This window comes from Ostrea edulis, chromosome 7 (genome assembly GCF_947568905.1).
Source record: "Ostrea edulis chromosome 7, xbOstEdul1.1, whole genome shotgun sequence".
Taxonomy (NCBI): domain Eukaryota; kingdom Metazoa; phylum Mollusca; class Bivalvia; order Ostreida; family Ostreidae; genus Ostrea; species Ostrea edulis.
In genome coordinates this window covers 15,102,156-15,125,808 of record NC_079170.1, presented here as the reverse complement: position 1 = coordinate 15,125,808, position 23,653 = coordinate 15,102,156, and the positions used below count along the sequence as shown (strand labels likewise).

Here is a 23,653-nt window from a genome sequence, read left to right as displayed (position 1 = left end):
TTTCTTCCTAACTTGACAATACCCAAATGCTTCAGATTTTGATTGCACAGTCCAATATAATGGACGTATGATTATCTGAGTTCAACAAATTAAATGCTTCCTGAGAGAAAGTATGAAAAATGTGTGTGGATGAATTGCAAAAATGTTGTAAATCAAATTTGATAACACGATATGCGTAAAATTTAAAATAAAAAACTCAAAATAACCATCAGTAGCCATATTGTTTATACATGTATCACTTGAGAAAAAATGTGGTTGAAGAAATAGTGAAAATTTTCTCCATTATTTTTTATAGAAGGCATTTTACAACGATGTATAGATACAAACCTCATCAATGATTTGATTTGACAAAATATTTTATAAAAAAGGATAAAAACTGTTGAAATATATGACTACATTCTGCATGTTAAACATCGTACAACCACGACAGCCTTAATCATATATAAAATACACTGAGTCCTTGATATTAAAACAACCTGAAATGCATATTCTCAATAAAACATGATATAAAAAAGGAACCTCTGGTCATAAAGACTACATGAAGCCCCCACCCCCCACCCCCCTTCCTCTTACCCCCAGCAAACCACGAAAGTTTATCTCACAAAAAAGATAAAAATGACTCAAAACTAAAATTGTGTCACTTTTTCAACAAGGCACTGGTAAATTACGATGCAAAAGCATTGAGTAACTGCAACAGCAATCTTACAATTCGCATAGTAGTTATCGATCACTCTCATAAAATGATAATAAATGTAAATGTAGGCATACACAACACAATCACATATCTAAATCATTTTGTTAAGGGTTTCACAATGCAATGTAAAGGTTTCTTCTCAACTACATATAGAACCCTTCTGTTAAACTTTATGTATATAAATAATTACACTTTCTACACAACATGGCCACACACCGGCTGATACCACACAAATATAGTCTCACAGCCGTCACATACTATTTCTACATAACATGGCCACACAACACCGGCTGATACCACACAGATATAGTCTCACAGCCGTCACATACTATTTCTACACAACATGGCCACACAACACCGGCTGATACCACACAGATACAGTCTCACAGCCGTCACATACTATTTCAATGATACGTGCATGTTAAAACAAATACAATAAAACTTAAAATTATCAACATAAATTCACCGTAGATAAGATTCTTTGATACAAAATGAAAGACCACATTTTATTTGAGTGTATTCAAGCTGTATATTCCACCCATGTGTATTTCAATATTTCATCATATAGATTTGATGACGTTTTGCACATCCTCGCAAAATGGATCTCCACTCTGCTCGCTGTCTTCAAGCCTGAAATACACGTTTTCGAATATAGCAAGATATACGCTTTTGGGACATGAATTACCAATCACTAAATTAAATGAAACTATTGGAAATTTATTTTCCTTGTTCAAGCGTTCAACCATATGTATAGTTTCCTCTGTACATGTATACTGAAATACCAATACACGTAACATACACTGTGCTGAAGTTACATTATATATATATATATATATATATATATATATATATATATATATATATAATTTTAGAGTAATAAAAGCTTTTGGAAAGAATAATTGCATGCTTCTTCTTGGGCATACCATCTATTTCTTTGAATGTCCAATTTTTCAGTACCTACCACTTTCTACAGGCAATGATCAGCCATCGCGTTGCATCTCGCATGCCATATTGATCCAATACTTTGATCAATTTCTTTAGGAAATCTTTCTTCAGAGTCGCCTTTTCACGCGCCATGATGAACATCTTTAAAAGTGAACAAAAATTATCTAACTATTTCATAACTAAAACCTGATTTTAAAAAAATCAGAGAAGCAAAATCTAAAGATCTGAAATGAAGAAAGTGTCACGATTACGAAGTGTATCTAACTCTGTGCACCCTGGGCTTTATATATATACACATGTACTGTGCCAGTTTAGGAAAAGAGACCCAAATAAAATTTAAAAGCGTTGACTTAGTGCAACTTTACGTGAGATTACCCTGAGAAATGAACCGAAACCTCGCATGGTTGCTTCATGTCCTAAATAAATATACTGAAATCCGAGATCAAACGTGAGCTCATCACAGTGGTATGGCTCGATACATGATCTCCTAGCCACTTCTACAATCCAACTCGAACACTTGTACAAGTACAAGAAACCCAATGCTAACCTTTAACATCTTCTCGTCCTCCGATTTGTATCTTTTGCTTGCCATTACTTTTTCTATCTCTTTCTGTGTCAGACCTAGTGGCTCTAAAATTTCTATCTGACATCTGGTCATGTCCACAAGTAACACCAGAAACTGGTCGGAGAGTGGGGGTGGATAGTCTAAAGAGAAGGAAAACCCACATTAGTATGTACCAGTAATTAATGTCCTAGTGATTACTTGTATTACGTTTCCTTTCTTTTACGTCATTTCCGGATTTCTGCCATGACATGGCTGTTTTTTCTATTGCATTCATTGTCATTTTCTCTGTCTTTCCAAAAATATTTTATAGATATGTGCCATGCATCCTATGATATACCATTGTAACGTGTGTGTCGTAAGATACAAATCTTGAGCAGTAAAATAATGTGGAATCATTAGAATTCGTGGTGACTCAATTTTTGTGTAATTCGTGGATACCCCTCACACACGAATTTACATCCTCAACAAATATATATATATACATGTATATATATATATATATATATATATATATATATATATATATACAATATATATATATATATTACAAATATATAAATCAACGAAATTACGTCCCCAAGAACCCGTAAATATTCAGCAATCCACGAAAATTGGCCCCCACGAATTTATATGATTCTACAGTATATATCAGTCTTTACATAGAAGACGTACATGTACACATGCGCATTTATGAAAAACTACATTAAATGCTAGGGGACTCTTCACATAATTATGAAAGTTATATCTAAATTCCCGTGCTTTAATGTCGAAACATTTCTAGCTTGTCGCTCAAAAAGCGATATTTTATTTTGTCTTTCAAACACGTTTGACCTTTTACACAAGAAAATGACCAATCTTCGTTTTATTCAGAAAATTTAACAAATTAGTGAGATAAATAAATGCGTTTGATTGTACCTCCGGGATTCATCAAATCGGAGTTATTAAATGCCTTGATCACCCATCGGTAAAATTTTGACTTCTGGTTGTCTTCAACTTTTGCCCTGAAAAGCAAAAAGTAAAAACGTTCCAGTCAGATTGAAAAAAAAAATATGTGATACAGACAGCCACAAAACGCACCAAAATTACTAATATCAGTACTCATTTTATTCAATGTATTCTAATATGTAGTTATAAAATACCAATTTCAATTGTATATATTCCAAAATCAGGAAATATTTATCTTATATCGACATTTACCAATCTCGGAGATCAAGTGTGATTATGGTACATAGATCTTTTCTCCCTCCCTTAGAAAGCGCCGTGACCAGAACAGGCAACCCAAGATCGTCTTTTGTCTTACACATGCTTCTCCAGGATAATAAAAACTGAAAAATATTACAAACCTAACCCGTCAGTAACATAGTGAACATGAGATATGTTACGTGATATGTTATATAATAGTGTATATGAAAAGATGACGATAACGGAGAGTGATCAATATCAAAACTTCCATAAAGAATACAAAATTAAGAGTACAATCTAATTAAAATCAGACTTCTTAGATCCGCGCCGTATACTCTGCGTAAGTAGATCTGACATAACCCGATTAGGGGTCATGTTCAGATGAACTTTATGTCAGCCAATCAGCGCGTTGGCTTTGAAATCGTCGGTGTTCTCAATTCAAGTGAAATGGCTGCGATTGTTTGATTTGAAAAAACCCCACATCGCAGCTAAATGCGACGTCACAATGCACCGTTTACGTTGACTGGCGTTATATTCCTGGCGTTAATTAAGTAAACCATCTTGAAAACTATTCAAATCGTACCCATCCCTATTCATACATAAATCGGAATTCACAATTAGTTTAATTTGAGTGTATTTCATAACGTACGTTTTGTTGTTTGTATGAACGGAATAGATTAGACATTATTGCGAAAGTTTAAAATTCGTTATGCAAGACTATACAGTCTTAGAGTGTAGAATAAACTTCGTGGGGGGAAGATTACAGCAATTTGTTTACGAATTTACAGGGACCGCCTAAATAGCCATCATTGTCTGTATGGCGCAATCTCACTGGCTGATAGTTCTCATGAATATTCCAAACTAAAGGTCATGCGGACATGACCCCTATGGGGTTACGTCAGATCCTATTGTAGCGATGGTGAGCGTATTCTAGGATCTGATTTTAATTAGATTGATTAAGAGTAGCGCAGCAAACACAGACTCCCAGACAAACCAGAGGTGGGAACAGGTGCCTAGGAGGAGTTTATTGGTCGCGAAAGCCTAGTGAGGGAAGGGGGGGGGGGTCCGGGTTTGAAGTCACGTCAAACCTTAGACAGTGACTGTTTCTTCGCCAAGCTTCCGGTATTAGAGGTGAAAGTAAAGGATTTTTCGAATATGACGGGGTCCCCATGTAACGGTAGTTGTTAACACGATAAAGATATCTCACTATGCCTCGGTTTTTGCGGTCTCATCCGAAGGACTGTCCCATTTAGTCGCCTCTTATACGACAAGCAAGGGGTACTGAGGACCTATTCTAACCCGGATCCCCACGGTACACACTCAAATAGAAAATCAGACGAATGCAGAAATATCAAAATTCATTGAGAGGCATGTTCCTCAATAGCCATATATTGGCAAGCTACCTTTCATCATATTCGAAAGCAGAATGTTTTATCGTGGCTTTAACGTGGCTTTAACGTACATGCCAAATGAGTTCCTGTTGTGAAGGGTTGTTCTCCGTGACCATTCTCTCAATGTCGGCGTAGTTCCACCCCATGAGAACCGCCACCTTATACCATTCTTCATCCATTTCCTTGCATATACCCTGAAGGAATTTATCATCCGTGAAACCTGTTGAAAATGGGAAGAAAAATATCATACATACTGCACATGATTTCATGAAAAGTCTCTAGCTCTTTATAGCATGCATGATGAACAAATTTTTCTTTTCACAAATCGGGACATTTCTTTCAACATCAATTTTATGTTTTCGTAAAATGTCCTTACTTTGGCGATATGCTATTGAAATTCTAAAAACAAAACCAATTGGACTAAACACCATCGTTTACATCCACTGCCACTACAAGGCTAAATGATTTGAACATATGTAACATCACAAGGAAGCTTGAACAGATCAAAATGAAATAATCACGAAACCTTTGAAAGAAGGATCCCCCTTTTCACTCAAAGTAAAATCAAAGCTCTTTTCCTTCAAGACAGCGATTGAGGTTCGACTTGTGGGTTCACTCGGACCTTCGTTTGATGACAACAGGTTCCTACTAGGAGTAATAGGCTTAGCAGCCGGCGGTTTTACGAGTTTTGGGGCTTCCACGATCGGAGGAGCCACGGTTTCGATTTCTTTTTCTTCCTCCTCCTCTTCTTCTTCATCTTTGTCCGGTTCCTTAGAAAGTGTAATGAGTATATTGGTGATGCTTTTGGTTTTTCGTTTTGTTTCACTATTCTGGTCTTCGTCAGTGTTAGGAAGAATCTTCATCACTTGGACCTGACCCGACACTTTTTTGACCTGTTGTGAAGTTTCCACGGTAAAACACTGAAAATTTCGCCTTCTTGGGTGGAATTGGAACTTAATGTCTTCCGAATCTCCTAACAATTTCAAATTTTTCACAAATAATACAAACTGTTCCTTTGACTTCACAATGTAAGATTGTGATTTCTTAGGCCGTTGATCTTTAAATCCTTCCTTTACCCAGAATTCTTTGCAGGTATCCACTCTATCTAGTGGAGCACATTCAATAGCCACCTGGAAGGAATCCGATTCGTCTAGTCGTCTGGACATTGCAAGAAACGAAACAGAGTGATCCCTCTTCCGGGCCCTTTGGAAAAGTGAGTGGACTTGAGGGCGAAGTTTTTCAAATGAGACATCTTTTTTTGTTTCAACGGCAACTTTTCTGGAACGCATTAATCTAATTATTAGAATCATAATGACTGATAAAATATTATTTGCTGTTTGAGCATTAAATACAATTGTGACAATCTTTGAGGTAGATTTAGAAAAGAACAACATCAGTTAGTGACGTAATGTTTAAGAATTTTGTGAAATATTTGCTGAACTTTAATCACTACAAGACGCAGGTAATCATTACGTTTAAGAAATTATATCATGTGAGAGTAAAGCACGTCAAAACCTGACACTTCTTTACTAAAAAATGTCAGCACAGAGAATACAAATCATTTTGAACACGCATCTTCACAATTTTTTATTTGACTACCGTATAAAAAAAATTAGAGTCCACACCTGCTAAGGACACGCGATGTTTCTCGAATATACGTATACTGTATGCAAGGTGAAGATAACGAACAGTGATCAAACTCATAACTCCTATAAGCAATACAAGATAGTTGGGCAAACACGGGCCCCTGGACACACCAGGGGTGGGATCAAGTGCCTAGAGGAGGAAGCATCCCCTGTTGACCGGTCACACCCGCCGTGAGCCCTATATCCTGATCAGGTGAACGGAGTTATCCGCAGTCAAAATCAGTGTGCCAGTGTATATGATTTATCGTTATCTTCAAGGTACAACCAATTTGCATCCTATCTATTTTGGCGTATATTACCAAGTCTGTTTTAGAGTTAGCATACACGTAGTTTGATAGGTCTTGGAATTTGCAAGTAAAACTCGCATATTACTGAGGATTATATAATTATATGAGCATTAATAAGTTATTGTAGCAATGACCAGGAGAAAATTCAATGAATCAATTAAAAATCTAACCACGGGCGCTTGCATTATTTGTTCAGAGATCTCGAACTACTAAGCTTATCAGACCTGTATACAAAGTATAGTAATATTACTACAATATAATATTTAAGCATATGAAGGGAACTATACAAAGAGAAAGTAGTTATAGAAAAAAATACAGAAATATCATGTGTGACCTTAGCATCGCATACGTAGTACACGTGAGGAGAAGTTTTATCTTGTATAATATTTCCACGTATTCATAACCCTTCGAAACAAATAATAAACTTACAACGAAAATGACCTGGCATCGAAAGAAATCACATTTTTGGACACAGTACATCTTGTATCCAAGAGAGTCCAGCTGTTTTCACTGATGTCATCTATTTCATACACATTTGAAGTGAACACCTTAATAGATCCGCCAACGCCATATTCTTCCGGAAGAGGGAGCTGAATGTGAGTTTCCTGCTTCGGACCGACATGATTTTCTGTTTGCACAGTCACGAATGGTGTAAGGGAGTAAACGTCTTTCATTTCTGCTGACTCCAATATATCGGGATTGGGTGGATCTGTCACCTTTATAGCAATACAAAACACAAATTCAACAATCACGGGTAGGTAATTTTTAATCCATATTTGCCCTACTCTAAATTGATTTTTGAGATTGTTCACTGTTCATTATCTTTACCCTATAGTTGTTCAACGTCAAGTACAAAAGAATTTTTAACTATATATGTATGGAAATGCAAAGATAACGAACAATGATCAATCCAATAACTCCTACAAATAATACAAAAATAGAGAGCTGGGCAAACACGGACCCCTGGACACACCAGAGGCGGGATCAGACAAACACGGACCCCTGGACACACCAGAGGCAGGATCAGGTATCAACAACTGACCTGAAGCAGTAGTGTAGTGGGCTCCTCAAATGTCCCTTTTGGTAGAATCAATTTGACGTTATCATTGACCTCTGACGTAATTGTGGTGCTGTCTGAGGATACAGTGAAAGACTCCTGCTTCGTGCGGGTTACAAACACGAAGGCGTTCAGTTCGGGTAAATTTGCTGATACGTCACAGTAATATACCTACAAATATATGAAAAAAATTAAATTTATAGTGAAACATACGTAATTTCTTCATCATTTTTTGTCAAATCCAAGATATCTATTCGATAAAATCAGCATATGAAAGATGCAAATCTCGACTTTCTCGTCAAACACTTGCTTGATTATAGAATAGACAATCTACTCAGCCAACATGTATCAGTATTTAGATACTGTACCTGGTGGCTGATTAACAAAAACAAAAAACTACACATATACTATGGTCCATACCTTATCTTTCTCGAACACTTTGGAAACTACTATATTATGCCCTTGGTTAGATTTCATGACCACCTCCTCTGTCTTTAGGGGTTGTCCATAAATCGGTACTGTGAACATACACAGCGTTTTGCGTCCCTTCCGTTGAACACGATAAGTGATTACGTCACTAATAACTTCTTCTGACGCAGTAAATTGGAAGTTAATATCACAAAAATCAATCGGCTGTCGTCTGCACATCATGGAGAATTTGTCCCCGACAGCTCCGGAGGCAAAGTCGATGTGAACATCCAGTCTGTCACAATACGTTTTGGCTCCTCCAATTATTTCCACGGTCTGAAGCATCATCTCTCTATTCAAAGTATTACCGAATACTGCAGTTTATTTCCTCTTAGCATACTCATATACTATAAAATTTACATTAGCAATGGTTTTTGTCTTTGATGTACCTACAAATTGTACTGATAACCATTTCCTCGTGAATACATTGCGGTTGTAAACAATGCGCGTATGAATACACATAAATATAGCACGTCTATATGAACGGCTATGAATTCCGACAGAAATGATGGAATATTTTAGTTCTAAATTATCCCATATTAGAAACCAAGCAACAATTTTCAATTCTAGAAAGAGATTAAATTTGACACTTAATTCATGACGTCATTTCTAAACGGCAATAACTCTTTCAATATGAATGCATTTCATTTCTGTGTGTCTGTCTGTCTGTCTGTACAATATTTCACCGGCCATATATAACTTGTACATAAATTGGTGTAATTGTAGCGAGTCGTTTATGAAATATACCAAAATCATGGATTTTTTTTTTACACCTTACTTACCCCATTGAGAAATTGAGTGCAGCAGAACTATTCATAGCAAGCAAACTCCTCATCTCTTTGGACTTGCAGAACATATGGGGTGCCTTTCCCAACTATATATGAAAAATTGCATAGAGATGATAAGACCTCTCTATCTGACCTTAATTGTATCAAAAGATGGTGGCCTTTATTTCCTATTCTCGGTTTAGAAATATAAGAGGGCTATTTATTCAAAATTTGAATTCTTTCCTAAAACCTTAAATAAAATTTATCTGTAACGTATTTACAAAGGCAATGTGTACATGTCATTCGCAAGGTAACGATAAACGTGACTTTACTTAAATATCATTTAGTAGACCCACACCAGCGAAACAATAAAGTGGTTTTATCCTTTATTTTCATCTAAAGAAATTATTTTGTTTAACGAACCAGACTTGAGGTTTAATGCCGTAAACTATTATACTTTTTCTCTGTTTTGAGGATTGCATTGTACGGTATAATGGGGTTAAAATAAATCAATGCACTTGTATTTTCACAATTTACTATCACACTCAATCAGTATCGTGTCCTCCTTTACTTTCTTATGACCTTCATTCATATGCATGGAGAAAGAAAATGACAGTTATCTATGTAAAATATCTTTTTCTTTCTTTCTTTAACAATAAATTTATCTATTTTTGAAGCCTGGCAAAAACCAATAAAGATTAGTTGATGGCTAAAAGACCAATAATCACCTTGTCTTTGATAGTTGTGTCTGCGCCGCTAAAAATCAGAATTTGGACACTTGAGAGAAAGTTTTTTGAAACTGCGTAGTGAAGGGCTGTCTGGCCAGATTTCTGTCAAATCAATAAAGGAAACATATGCATTACCATGTTGTTAAAAACCCAACTAATTCCATGATATTATCACCAGTCACGTGACTTACAGAATCCGGGAAATCCAGCAAAGCACCATTGACCGCTAACATTTCTATTACTTCTACGGCGTCTTTCTTCGCTGCGATGTGTAAGGGGGTGTTACCATTCTAAAGGAATGAAAAATGAAGATAAAAACATACGTGTTCATTCCGAGAGAATTTCTTTTATTACTTATAGACGTAATATCATCCATACTCGTGACTCCATAAGGCTGTTCTGTAGCGAATATTTAAAAAGAAGTAAATAAATTTCTACATTTTATTTCACATCTACCCAAACTACATGTATCAATAATCAATCGTTGTCAATGGAAATGAATCATATTAACTGATGTAATATACATGTATACTAATACATGTGTATTACATGTAGTACTTTTTACTACAGTGTAAAGTCGTGCTCGAGATTTCTGATGCTTTAATTGACTGTATATTGTACTATCAAGATCAAACGAACAATTCAATATGGTCACACGTTTCTATTTTTATTCATTGTATCTAATATTTGCATTAAACAAGAAGGAATGCAAATTCCGAACTTATGCACCGTCCATTGCTTATTTACGGTGTCTTTTGCATTAACATGCAATGCTTACTCATTTCTCATTCCAGTCTCTTGGTGCGCATGAATGAGATTAAACATGCTGTATTTTGTATGTACAATGTGTTCAATTTGATTTATTTGTTGCAATTTTTTTTTTTTACACATGTATTATCAACATTTGAAATGGACCACAGTCGTACTTTTTATATTTTAAATATTTCTGGGGAGAACTGTGTCATTTTTAGAACATGTGTTTGAGATAGTTTCGCATGAAATGCAATTATTTCCGAACTGGCTGAGGACTTCATACCTTGTCCACCATGTTGGGCTGTGCCCCCCGGGATAGCAGCGTGTCAGCATTGTTTGCGTCTCCATTGTTTGCGCAGTAGTGCAGGGCGGTTTTTCCGTTCTGCAAGAAAACAAAATTACACTTTTATACCAACTTTTACAAGCTTCGGTGGTATATCTGTCATCCCAGTAACGTCCCTTTTTTTGTATTCTAACAGTGTTAATGTTAAAGCATAAAATATATGTAAATTTATGAAGCAATAATTCATTTTGAGGAGTATTCTTACTTCATCCACAGCTGTTAAATCCGCGTTTGGGAATTCTGTTAAAAGTCGGGTTAGGGATTCTGAATCGTTTTTCTTTGCAGCTTGTAAAATCTTCAAATATAAAATATACGTAGGACTGATATACATTGTACAAACACAAGACTCATTAGGGGCCATCGAAAACACATTTAGATATACATATACTTGGTTGTATGGAGTTTCGTAATTGGCATTGTTAATTTTTATGACGTATTAAGCATTCTTCCAGGTGGTCTAAGCGACACCTACATGTATGTTAATGTGACATTTGTCTGTAGAATTTTATAGAAATTATATAAAATACCACTGTGAACGCACGCAACAATACAAAGCATCAAATTTTTAAATTACATATTGTAGCCTTAAAAGATTATAAATTAATCAGACATATTGCATGTTAAATTTGCACATTCAAAAGGCACGGAATATGAAATAAAACTAAATTAAATATTAAAAAATAGTAACACTGATGTTAAATGTAACGACCAGTCTTTGTTATATGAGGAACCATCGTATTAAATGTTACCGCCAAAGATAGCAATCAGCTGCAAAGCACCATTACACAATACACAAAAACCGCTTTAGATTACCAATTTAGGAGACAATGCAAGGCGGGTAGATTCTCTCTTTGTTTCATTCTAAATGAACACAAAAATTCTATAATTCAATCCTGTGCGAATTAAACGTTACTGGTCAATGTTCAGCGTATAACCAGTGGTTATTTATTGTACAATCACTACATTGTGTCTCTTAACATCAAGTTCATATTCATTTCTTAGTGACTGCAATTTTTCAGCATTTGCAAACAAACTGAAAAAAACCAACAACAACCAAAACACAACAACGCTTTCCGGCAATATAGTAACACATCGTTACCAGTTTTACTACTACATGTATCTAAGTTCCGGGAGAAATTTTCTTGCTATTTCTTATAGCATTTATCACCTTCAATGATATGTGATTTTACAATCTAACTTTTATAAGAAACGTTCAAACTCCTTGTCTACAGTGTAATCGAAATAACGAATTTACCTTCTTTTTTATCTCCGAGTTGTTTGCGGGAGGGGGATCTGGAGATTTGACAGGGGTTCCCCGGGCAGATTCCAGATCGAGGTTAAAACTGGACTGCATGGATAACTGAGATCCTTTGGCAATTGTGGGTATCCGGGAAAGTCCTCCCACTGAAGACCCGGAAATGGACGAATCTCGACGAGGACCCATCTTACCATTTTGTTTCAAACTTTAATGTATATAAATACATGTATTAAAGTCAAATCATATCTTTTCATAGCAATTTTTTCATATTATTCAACGTAATTTCAATAAATTAACATTTACTCTAATATATACTGCATATAAGATTACCTCGCCATAATTACATTCAGTCCAACAGTTTTCTCGAAATTAACGCTAACTCTCATTGCATTCACAGAGGCACATAAATCTGTGTTCTTTCAAGCACACAGGCATAGCAGATAAAAACATAAACCCTTTTATATCAGATCATGACCCTATTCATAACACTGTCAACATTTCTGTTATTTTTTTTTTCATTACATATTGTTCCAAAAGCATAATCTAAATACGCCGTGAAATAGAGTAATGTTTATACAGAGCGTTCGGATTGCATTGTTCTCGTGTTAAATGCTTGTACAAGGAATAACCCGATTCGGACGAAGGTACATGTAAATAAACTCCTCTTCCCTCTGGAATGATTATAATTTGTAAAGTGGAATTATTAATGATACATCTACAATGAAATACACCACAACTATAGACTGTGTGTTTGTCACTGGGACTGTTCCTTGTCCATTTTAGTCACTTTCCATGACCCATATACATGTACATCTATTATAAACAAACTCGTACGACGGTTGTCCAAAAGGCACGTAGACATATTACAGTAGGTTTGCCCCCATCAAAGAGGTATTTATGTACTGTGTATCAAGTCATATTATCTTGCATATCAATCTTGAACATTGAACGAATTCATCCGACATGTATCTAGTGAACTAGTGTGTATTATGAAAAATTCCGATACATGCAGTCCGTATTTTTCAGATATTACGATTTAACGTAGGATTTCATCTTAACTTTGATAATATGTGCTTGACTTTTTTTAGATTTATTTACAAAACGATTTAGAGCAATCGGTGTTAAATGTCCCCAACCAAGAGTGTTCATTGTTTGTGTTGTTTTCTGTAGATAAATATTACAGAGAGTTTGTCCTCAAGCTGATAAGTTACTTTCCCACAATTCAATTTCTTTATTCTCCTTACCAATAGTACAAAGGTATTGAGAAAATACATATGATATACATGTACATGTTACTGAGAGAGAGAGAGAAAGAGAGAGAGAGAGAGAAGGAAGAGAGAGAGAGAAAGAGAGAGAAGGAAGAGAGAGAGAGAAAGGGAGAAGAGAGAGAGAGACACACACACACACACACAGAGACAGAGACAGACAGAGAGAGAGAGAGAGAGGGGGGGGGGGAGATATTCATCTTTGGGTAGGTACTAAGGGAAACGGGGTAGGATTAAAGAGGAAAATTAGATGCCAAACGCCATCAGTCGTGTTTTCTTACATTTACTTTAATATTGAAACATCTATTTTCATCCTTAGAATTGCAATTGCAAACGATACAATATGTATATTACACATGTACATGGTACATGTACTATAAATAAATGTCAAGTTAATCAAAAATACAATCTGATTAAAATCAGATCTTTGATCCGCTCCAGCGACATAACAATATTGGAGCGGATCAAAGATCTGAATTTAATCAGATTGGCATACAGTATTACATAGTGATTTTTTTAAAAGGAAATATTGATCAACATCGTTCGTCCTCTATCTATGTAAAAGAAGTGTGGGTGAGTTTGTAAAATCCATTCCCTACCTGTTGGGACTCGGGCTGGATCGAGGACTAGGGGTTGGAATATCAGTCGGGCTCGGTGACGTCTTCAGAGATGATGCCGTGGAATCTTGAGATATTTCACTAACTGACCGCTTCCTGAAATAGTCACCATAATCTGTATCCTCCGCTGGTAGACGCGAGTCTTGAATTGAATGTTCCCTCTTTTTAAACCTAGTATTGGCTTTATCCGCTTGTAAATACATATTTTTTTCTTTCACTAATCCTTTCGGTTTTAAGAATCATTACAAGGTTGGTGTTTTCTGGAGAGGATAATGAATTAAGTGCTAGTGATCCGTTTCGGCGGTGGTTTGCAACTTATGCACATTTTATAACACGGGTTAAGTTAGAGAAAATATGGACACCATGGTTTGACTTGTGGGTTTGTTTAAAATCTTCTACTGACAGTATTTAAACTTCCACTGTGACGTCACAATGTTATTTTGCAAATTTATATAAATATATATAGCAGTGAACCAAGGAAAAAGTTATGCCTAACTTGATTTACGGGAACCTCTGTGCAAACATTTCTGAAGGACATTTAAAACTCCCATTACACGGCAGACTGGTAGGTCTGTTAAGTGTAAATGTATATTGATTTTTACAAATCGTGAATACAATGGTACATGAGGTTCGGTCATATTAACAAACAAACAAATTATATATCATTGATATATAGGTCAAAGGTAAAATCTGCATTAAAAATTCACAAAATGGGTAAATTTAGACATGAAATAAATTCTTAAGAATAAACATAAACACGAAGGACGTATGCAGACAGGTATAAATAAGCATAATCCATCACTACCGAATCCCTCCCCTAGTCATTCTTCTTTTCAACAATAGAAATTTGTCTTGATGAGATTAGTTAAAGGGAGGCGACTAAGACCGTAAATAAATTAAATGTCAGTAAAATCACAGAGTTCAATATAAGCCTAGCTGGGGTGCTCTTTCATGTGCAGCTGATCAATATGCTAAAAATTCCATGTTAATTATTTTACTATTTAAGAAATGCCTTTTCGAAAAATTAGAGTGCTTTACATTTTGTTAATACCATAATTTTTTTTTTTTTTTACAACGTATGAACGCAGGCCACCCTATCATATAATATATTGGATCCAAATTCCTTAATGCTTTGCAAGGTGGCATGAGCATAGCAATTCTTTCTGATGTGCTGTTAATTTCCTTAAAGAAACTCATGCAAATTAACTATGTACAGTCTGTTTTAAACCATTGTATCAGCTTTACGTGTTCTATTTCTTAATACCACTCTAATTAAAATAAATCATCAACAAATAAATAGGCATTAATTTCTTTCATGGTATTAAGTATACGTAACACGAGTTTACATGAACTACATTACACAAATCACTTTGTTGAATGACGGTGAATATTTTTACCTAAGACGATTAAAATTTGTAATTTTTGTGAAATAACAAACCTACGTCAGAGAAAGGTTTAACAGGTAAGATTTCATTCTTTTTGTTCCACTCGGTCACATTTAAAACAAAACTAGAGACACGAGGTCATTTAACAGTTACACCTGTGTGTTAAGTCGCTATCAGCTAGATTAACAAAGACATCACCCGTATCATTTCCTGTCATTCACAATTTATATGCAATGTATGTAAACGGCGTCAATTGATAGCTTTTAGATAATGAAATCATCTAATAGAAAGGAAATTTAGTGTAGATGTTCATGTGACTTCATTATTTTTCAAAACTCCTAAGGTGGCTCAGTACAGTTAAGTTTTTTTTTTTTTTTATTTAATGGCTCGTTTCAGCACTGCGCATGCAGGGTGATTTTTACTATCGAAAGAGTTATACAAGCTTTCAAATATTTTATATGATTTTTCCGTGATGTTTTTCGGAATGATAAAAAGGTGTTTTGTTACTTCCATTTGTTATAAAAATCTAACAAAACAAGCAGAGAAGACTCATAAAAATGTATTAATTTTTAGATAAGAAAATATTTATAAAAATTACAACGGATTTTTTATCACACATTTAGGCCTAATTCTACAACTGAAACCTTCCAAAAACGAAATGAAATGACCAAATTTCAGAAATATCGCTATTTAACCAAACCGTAGAAAAAAGAACCGATCCCGATCAAGATTAAGTGAAATAACTTAAATGACATTGTTGCTAATTTTATGCTCTTTTGATCGGAAAATTAGTTTCCTATGTAAGTTAATTTAAATTCTACAGCATTTAATGCATTTCTCTTTATTACAATGGTTTTTTATGATTCCTTTATAATTCTGATCGGGCTTGGTTGAAATTTGAAACATCGCATTATTTCTGAAATTTGGCCATATACAGTAAGACCATATACATATAGATATCGAGTAGCTAGCTTCACCCTAGTCCGTAAATGTCCTCTTTACTGCTTATTTCAATACATGACAGAATTCACTATACAAGGTGATGTTAACTGGGTACATAATCAACTCAAAACGATATACAGATACTAATTAAAGTACCTATTAATCAAATGGACGCTGATATTGCAAGTTTAAACATTTGGAACAATAAATTACCCCAAAAGTTTTGTAATCTATTTCTGAAGAATCTTTCATGCAAATAAATTTCAGATCTGTTGATTTGATTTCAAACAATCACGGTGTGTAAGTATCTTATAATCTTTTATAACCAAGTTAAATCTCTCAATAACTAAGTATTTCAAATCACGAGTGTAACACTCGTCAGGCAGGGTGATTACTATGCATAGATCAATAATCAATACCGTATTTACCAATTATATAAAAATCGATGCTAGTCTGCAATTCAAAATTTTATTCGTCTGGAAAGGAAATTCAATCCTATATCCTGCAACAATTTATGAGAGTAAATATGATAAATGAAAATCAATTATTTTGTTCAACATCTAGGCCTTATACATGTATTCTAGCATAATTTGACATCGTGACCGAAATGGGTGGATGTTCGAGTTCCGTTTGTGCTTAAGCCGCGTCAAACTTACGGCATAAAAATAGGCAGTGACCACCCCTTCGCCAAATTATCGGCATTTAGAAGTGAGAGTCGCAGGCTTTTTGAATGAAATAAAAGAAATGTTTGAAATCTAAAATCTTGATTTCTATATTTCAAACATTTCCCCATCTTGGAGGATATTTTGCAACATCAATTAAATCACAGGGACTAAGCTCGTTTTGGACCCGAACTTTATCAAAGAATGAGGAAGTAAATAGCGTATATTTGATGTGAAATTTTAATTGACAGGTCCAAAATCTTTCACACTAGTCTGAATTTCGCTGCTGTCAAAGGCGAGGATCCACCCCGTGACCTGGACCGGTAAATGTCCTAGTAAAAATAAACAGGTGAAATTGAGAGAACGAGGACGTATATCTGTTATTTTAAGAACCTGTGACTTGAAATTTGGCATGCAAGTAGTTAAAACATTATTTCATTCAAGGAGACCGGCAAATTACGCATATCTCACCTGGTTTTTATTTTTTTTTTTTTTTTTGTTTGTTTGTTTTGTTTGGCATTTGAAGCGAGTGGGCAGTTTTTTTTTGTTTTTATCTGGGTCAGAGTTAGACCCCTTTCTATATTTATGGTATCACAAAGTTCGGGCCCAAAATAGGCTTAACCCCTGTGAACTAAATCAAGAACATTTCTTATAACTAGATAACCACCGTATTCACAGCTGGGGTTTTACCTCTGATCTTCAGACTTTGGAGATGTATTCCCATCGCCGCCATTTTGCATTATCGCCTCTGAGCTAGCCTTGGAGTACCCTCGTTTCATAGCCATGTCTGTTTAACATTACAAAAAAAAAAAAAAAAAAAAAAAAAAAGTTAATAATAATTAAAAAAACAGTGACTATATTCATATGGAAAAATAGTATATTTGGCAGTACACATATGCTGATAATATTGTGTCATTTAAATAATAAAGTGCTTTCTTTGTTGTTTGATCGGGTGAGGAAAGTAGCGAGCATAGCAAGGAAAAACAATCAAAACTCGCGTAAACTTATGCCTTTTTTCTCTCTTGCAATGATAACTACCTTCATCACCCAATGAAACAACAAAGAAAGATATTTTATTTTCTATGTTTTTATGCATTTTCTAAAATTATAAACTAGATACCATTGACCCATTCGTATGTTTAACGGAACAGCCAATGCAACCTTTGACCTCGATGACGCTCCATATTTGGTAATGATTACGTAGACAGGTGGTACTAAAAAGCAGGATCGAACTAGTTTGCAATAAACATGCATTCATTGTCTATAATGAAAGCAATGTCATTTTCAAAAGAAATATAAGAGAAAACATTCAGTGAATGTAAATATACATGTATAACGAATAACGACATACACTAGGCAACCCAGGTATTGTTTTTCGGGGGAAAGGGGGGAGGGCAGATAGATGAAAGGTGAAGATAACGAATAGAAGGAATACAAAACAGAGTTGGGTAAACACGGAGCCCTGGATATATCAGAAGTGGGATCATTTGCCCAGGAGGAGTAAGCATCCCCTGTCGACCGGTCACACCGGCCGTGGGAACTATATTTTGATCAGGTAAACGGAGTAATCCGTAGTCAAAGTCAGTGTGCCAAGAACGGCCTAATATTCAGTATGAAACACTGATACATTACAAAATGCCAACCCCGGTCCTACATGCCTGTAATATATAACCATAATATACAAATGTACATGTAAATAAAAGGATTGTCCGTTTTAATGATTGAAACTAACCGTGGCCAGTGAAAATATGAAACCAAGGTGGGAACGTACCGGTAAATAAAAATAGAAATGTTCATTCATCCCTGATATTGTCATATCAAGCAAATGTATACAACACTTGGTAGCCCGTTGAAAATGTAATTTTTGATTGATTGATGTTTTCCGTCACACTCAACAATTTTTCAGTTATCTGGTGGCGCCCAGTTTGGTGGAAGAGAGAACCCAGATACATTGTACTTGGGAAGAGACCACCGACTTCCGAAAGTAAACCGAAAAACTTTCTCATTTACCGGCGCGAGCGGGATTCGAACCCGCGTCGACAGAGGTGAGAGACCGTGTGATTTTGAGCGCGATGCTCTAACCAATCGGCGACGGAGGCCATTACTGTAAGCATATGTGTTCAATATACAAAAGGATAGTATCAATGATAATTTTATGAATATTTTCACATAGATTATTGGACTCTTTGTAATGTTTAAAAACACGACCATTTCCTTTCTCTGCATTTGTGATCGATTTTCCATTAAGCTATTATAAAATGTTTTCGTCTCTTCATTTTTCATTTCCATTAGGAAAATCGGCGACCAATACTACTTCCGCCTATGCACTATCTAATAGTATTCATATAATAAATAAGTTGCACTTTTCAGTGAGCATGGTTTTATAATCTGCTAGCCTATCCAACGATACACGTCATCATGGAAAATATGCAAGCAAATAAGCACTTGAAGTTCATAGCGCCATGTTCACTGAAAACGTTAACTTTTTTTTTAAATGCTTACATGTATATTTAAATTTTAGTTTTCCATTGAGCACCCCCCTCCCCCCTCCCCCCCCTCCCCCCAGATTGCATTCACGACATTGAATACACAATATCTCTCAAATTGAATTATGGATCATTCGTTCCCACGAGTCAGTTTTACACACACGCACAAAAAACCCCTCCTAAAAAGAAACAAACAAACCATTAAAAAACACATTGTGTGTGTGTGCGTATGTGTGGGTAGGTGTGGATGTTATGTGAATATGACTCTTATTATGTGGGAACAAATTTCATGTCTTTAAATCTTCCACCCATCCTACACCAGTCACAATATGTATCAGTGAGTAACCTTACATGTACACACGTCATCAGGACTATTTCACTGGGTAAGTAATAGTACATGTACATGTGTCATCAGGACTTTTTCACAGGGCACATGTACAGAGGATTTAAAACTAGTCTGAGCTCAGCGATGAGAACAATTGTCCTGTGACGATGGTTGGTGACATCATATGGTGGCCCTAACCCACATTTTGTTGACATTTATCACATAAGTCTACGTCTGCATTATCTTTTTCGTTAGAATGTCTGATTTGCAAGATATTTGATATCAGAATGTGGATATAGGTCTGCACTTTATCCCTCAGACTCGCAGAATGTGGGAATGGGAGGACCCCCCCCCCCCCCCCCCCCCCCCACACACACACACATACATTTTTCTTTAATAATCACTATCTGTCATTTTCATATACAGATGACAGTGAATGAAAAGTTTTATGCATTGAACCCATGTAGTGAAGTACGAGTGATATCCCATCCACAATTTAAGAAATCGAAGCCTTCTCTCTCTCTCTCTGCCCTGCCCCCCCACCCCCCCCCCCTCTCCAAAATTGGAAAAACCATTATGTAATTCTATTATCTTTTTATTGTTGGTTTTGTTTGACACGAATTTTAGACAAGTCATTTTCCAATCCCAGCCCCCCCCCCTCCCCCTTTTTTATAGTATACAATAAGGTAGATGCATATTTACAAATTCTCTTACAAAGCGATGATTTCACAATTTTATCAAATCGACACAGTCACGTAAACATCTGTGCTGGAACATGGCGATCATTTTTATATATAAATGAGAGAGAGGGGGGGGGGGGGGGACAGGGGGCGAGATGTAAGTCCACTGGTCTATCCCGCCGCTCTCTGTGGTAGTTACATGTAATTACATGCAGCCACGAGACGACGACGCGGAGCACATAATGGAAATGTCGAGAGAGCAGGGCGGGAATGAATTTACGTGTAATATCACGAATGATATAACATGAGGCTTAATCGAAACTGGATCTCTTTTGGAAACTACTACTAAAGGAAGTTCTCACGAAAATTGATCGGTATATATTGAGTAAAGCAGTAGACTATTTTTATGCGAGAACTAGATAACTTTGGAATCTCACGGAGCCAAGAATTACAACACACTTTAAATAATGAAAATTACAAAAAAAATATCCAAATTTGCATTATTGTCTTTTTCTGATCAAAACTAGATGTCAATGTCTACGATTGATATCAATGTCAAAGTTTGCGATTGACTATAACTGGCAAATTCCGAACAAAAATGGTTTACATGTGAGAGAAACTCGGGGGGGGGGGGGGGGGGGGGGGAACTACACCGTTAAAACTTTCGATGTTGACAAATTATTATAACTCGATACCCCCTCAACCCGATCTAACCAGTTTATGGTTTAAAGGTATTATCGTTTAAGATGAGATTTGGCATTAGGGCAGAGTAATGTTGCGCATCAATGACTGGGATATATCAAAGTCCGCACTCAAGTGTCAGACATTGGTACATAATGAAAAGAAATAATGTGTTAGATAGAACCATTAGGTCCAACTGTATCTTGTGTTCAATCATTGTGTTGACCTACAAGGATTGCTTGCCAAGGATGTCCAAGACACCGAGTCTCTGAAATCCTTACAGTCAGAATAATGACACACACACCTTAAAGAGAAACTAGAATGATGATACACACACACCTTAAAGAGAAGCTGATATTTAAAATTCTATACGAAAATGTACATATTTTCGGAACACGTTGCCGGGAACTCATGCATAATTCATACACTGCACCATTCGATCGATGGAATATAATTTCATCCGGCGAATAATAAACGACATGGTTTCACATTTCTTTAAAAACCCTGTTGCGTAGGGTTCCACTAAATCATACTTCAACCAAAGACAAAATTTATAATCATTAGTATCATAATATAAGTGTCATTTTGTATATATATTATTATCCTGTTGTAAGTTCATTTTGTCTTGATTTTTGAGTTTGATGGAAAACGAAACATTGTAAAAGTGCTCTCCTCATACGTTTTTTTTTAATTTCAATCAAACACGCAATATTTTAGATTTTAACCTAAATTTGATTTCTGTACAATATCAACTCGATACTGAACTATCTAGATTTTCCTACATGGTTAGTTGCATGTAATCAAGATGTTCGTTATCGTTTAAATGTGTGAAGATAAAGATAAAGCATTATATATGATTTTCTTAAAGACTCCCCCTATTTCTAGCTGTTTTAAACGTGCCAATCTCATCACTGACTCAATTATGTCACATGACACAAAATACGTCAAATGTAAAAATGCATAAAGTGGTTCGCTTGATTTTTCATGTTCGAAAATATTGCTATAATCATGCTAAAAATCTATACATAAGAATATTGTGCAAATTTATTTCTATAATATTGTCGCTAAAATCATGCATTTTGTTTTTCATATATAGTAGAATATCATACATATAGATTTTGGCGATTTTTCATGTGATAATCGAGCAGTATTGACATGAAATCACTATAATATTTATACTACATATAACTGCGAAGAAACAGCAACTTTACACAGCATAATATTGGAAATTTCCATGTTTTGAATAAATAAAACTGATAAATGACATCATAAATTATATATATCACTTTCTAATAATTTTATTTACTACATGTATTTCAATCCTACTCGAAATAACACTTTCTACATGTATCTTGGACTACCTCCAGCAGTGAAACCAATATACAATTGATGTTCACGGTACGAGATCGATCATGTCCAAATGACTTGAATACAAATTATTTTTCATGTTAATCATGTGAATATTTCGTGGAAATATCATGCATCTTCAGTGGCGTAGCTTCCATTGAAGCAACCGAGGCAGCTGCCTCGGTAAAAAACCCCACACCTTTTACGTTGTTAAAATGTCGATAGCTTCTGGGGGGCTGCGCCCTCCAGACCCCCTGCCTCGGTAATATTCGAACCCAAGCTACGCGTATGATCTTACATTTCATCTCAATCTTCTTCGAAATATACGAATTTCATACAAATAGCATTTCATATATACAATTTAGACTAGGCCCATAAGTCACTCAATGTATTCACGAGTACAGACAGAACTAACTTTCTTACATTGATATTCAGTGTGTTTAATAACAAGAAGCTTGATAACAAGAATAGTGAAAGTCAGAGAATGCAAAAGTCGCAAAAAGCCATGATTTAAAACTATTTGTAGATACTTTTCCTGTTCACTCGATATACTTCTCATTGTGTAATAATGTTGTATCTTGAATATACTAGCCAAAATAGCAGTCAGGGTTTTGACGAATAGCGCGCGACCCGAAGAGTGCGCTCCATTCAATATGCTGGTGTGAAGAGGATGAGGTACATATATAAATATATCATTTTACATTCCTTCAAAAACTGAGACATTTTATATATTTACATTTTAATCATATTAATTATATATTTTGTAGGCGGTGATTAGCATGCATGTAGATTAGGTCGAGTGAATTCTTACTCAGTGATTTGCCTATTTCAAAATTTGTATTAACCTTCACAGAACGTTAGGGGGGAAATGGAGAGAATGTCACTACATGCATATCATTGTTTATATCTAGCACATATTGAATTTGTCTCAGAAAAAAAATTGTAATTAATAGTGTATTCAAAATAAGTATCGAATTTGAGACTTATACAAAGTATTGGTTTACCACGTTCGCGTTCTTAGTTAGATAATTATTACAAGGCTTTAACAAAAGTACCTGCTTTAACGATGCTGAAATACAGTTCTAAGGTGTCTCCATCACCGAAAATGGCACTGTAACCGTGAAATGAGGCACCCAGATATAGGGGTCCTGATTTCTCGCACTCCTCTGCATGACTAGA

General features: G+C 35.5%; 1 protein-coding gene across 2 annotated transcripts; it reads right to left on the bottom strand.

Annotated features, from left to right (window-relative positions):
- Nucleotides 1-210: 210 nt before the first annotated feature.
- On the bottom strand, nt 211-23,653 carry LOC125670992 (uncharacterized). 2 transcript variants are annotated; one of them, XM_048906461.2, is made up of 20 exons: nt 23,530-23,653; nt 17,646-17,742; nt 13,949-14,062; nt 12,082-12,289; nt 11,640-11,687; nt 11,032-11,121; nt 10,767-10,865; nt 9,922-10,020; nt 9,731-9,832; nt 9,018-9,109; nt 8,188-8,527; nt 7,753-7,938; nt 7,140-7,426; nt 5,304-6,055; nt 4,849-4,997; nt 3,402-3,529; nt 3,120-3,205; nt 2,187-2,344; nt 1,656-1,780; nt 211-1,324 (listed from the first exon to the last, which is right to left on the bottom strand). In XM_048906461.2, exons 2-20 carry the CDS (start codon nt 17,738-17,740, stop codon nt 1,255-1,257), a joined length of 3,228 nt encoding a protein of 1,075 aa, XP_048762418.2. In that variant the 5' UTR covers nt 17,741-17,742; nt 23,530-23,653; the 3' UTR covers nt 211-1,254. The 2 variants fall into 2 exon arrangements, with proteins under 2 accessions (XP_048762418.2, XP_048762419.2); XM_048906462.2 differs by lacking the exon at nt 11,640-11,687.

Bases quoted from the DNA above. Each gene is read 5' to 3' on its own strand.
- LOC125670992 (XM_048906461.2), bottom strand. From the start codon at position 17,740: ATGGCTATGAAACGAGGGTACTCCAAGGCTAGCTCAGAGGCGATAATG. The intron at 9,833-9,921 runs GTAAGTCACGTG...TTGATTTGACAG, and splicing joins TGCTGGATTTCCCGGATTCT to AAATCTGGCCAGACAGCCCT. The intron at 4,998-5,303 runs GTTTCGTGATTA...CATTTTCAACAG, and splicing joins GGGGGATCCTTCTTTCAAAG to GTTTCACGGATGATAAATTC.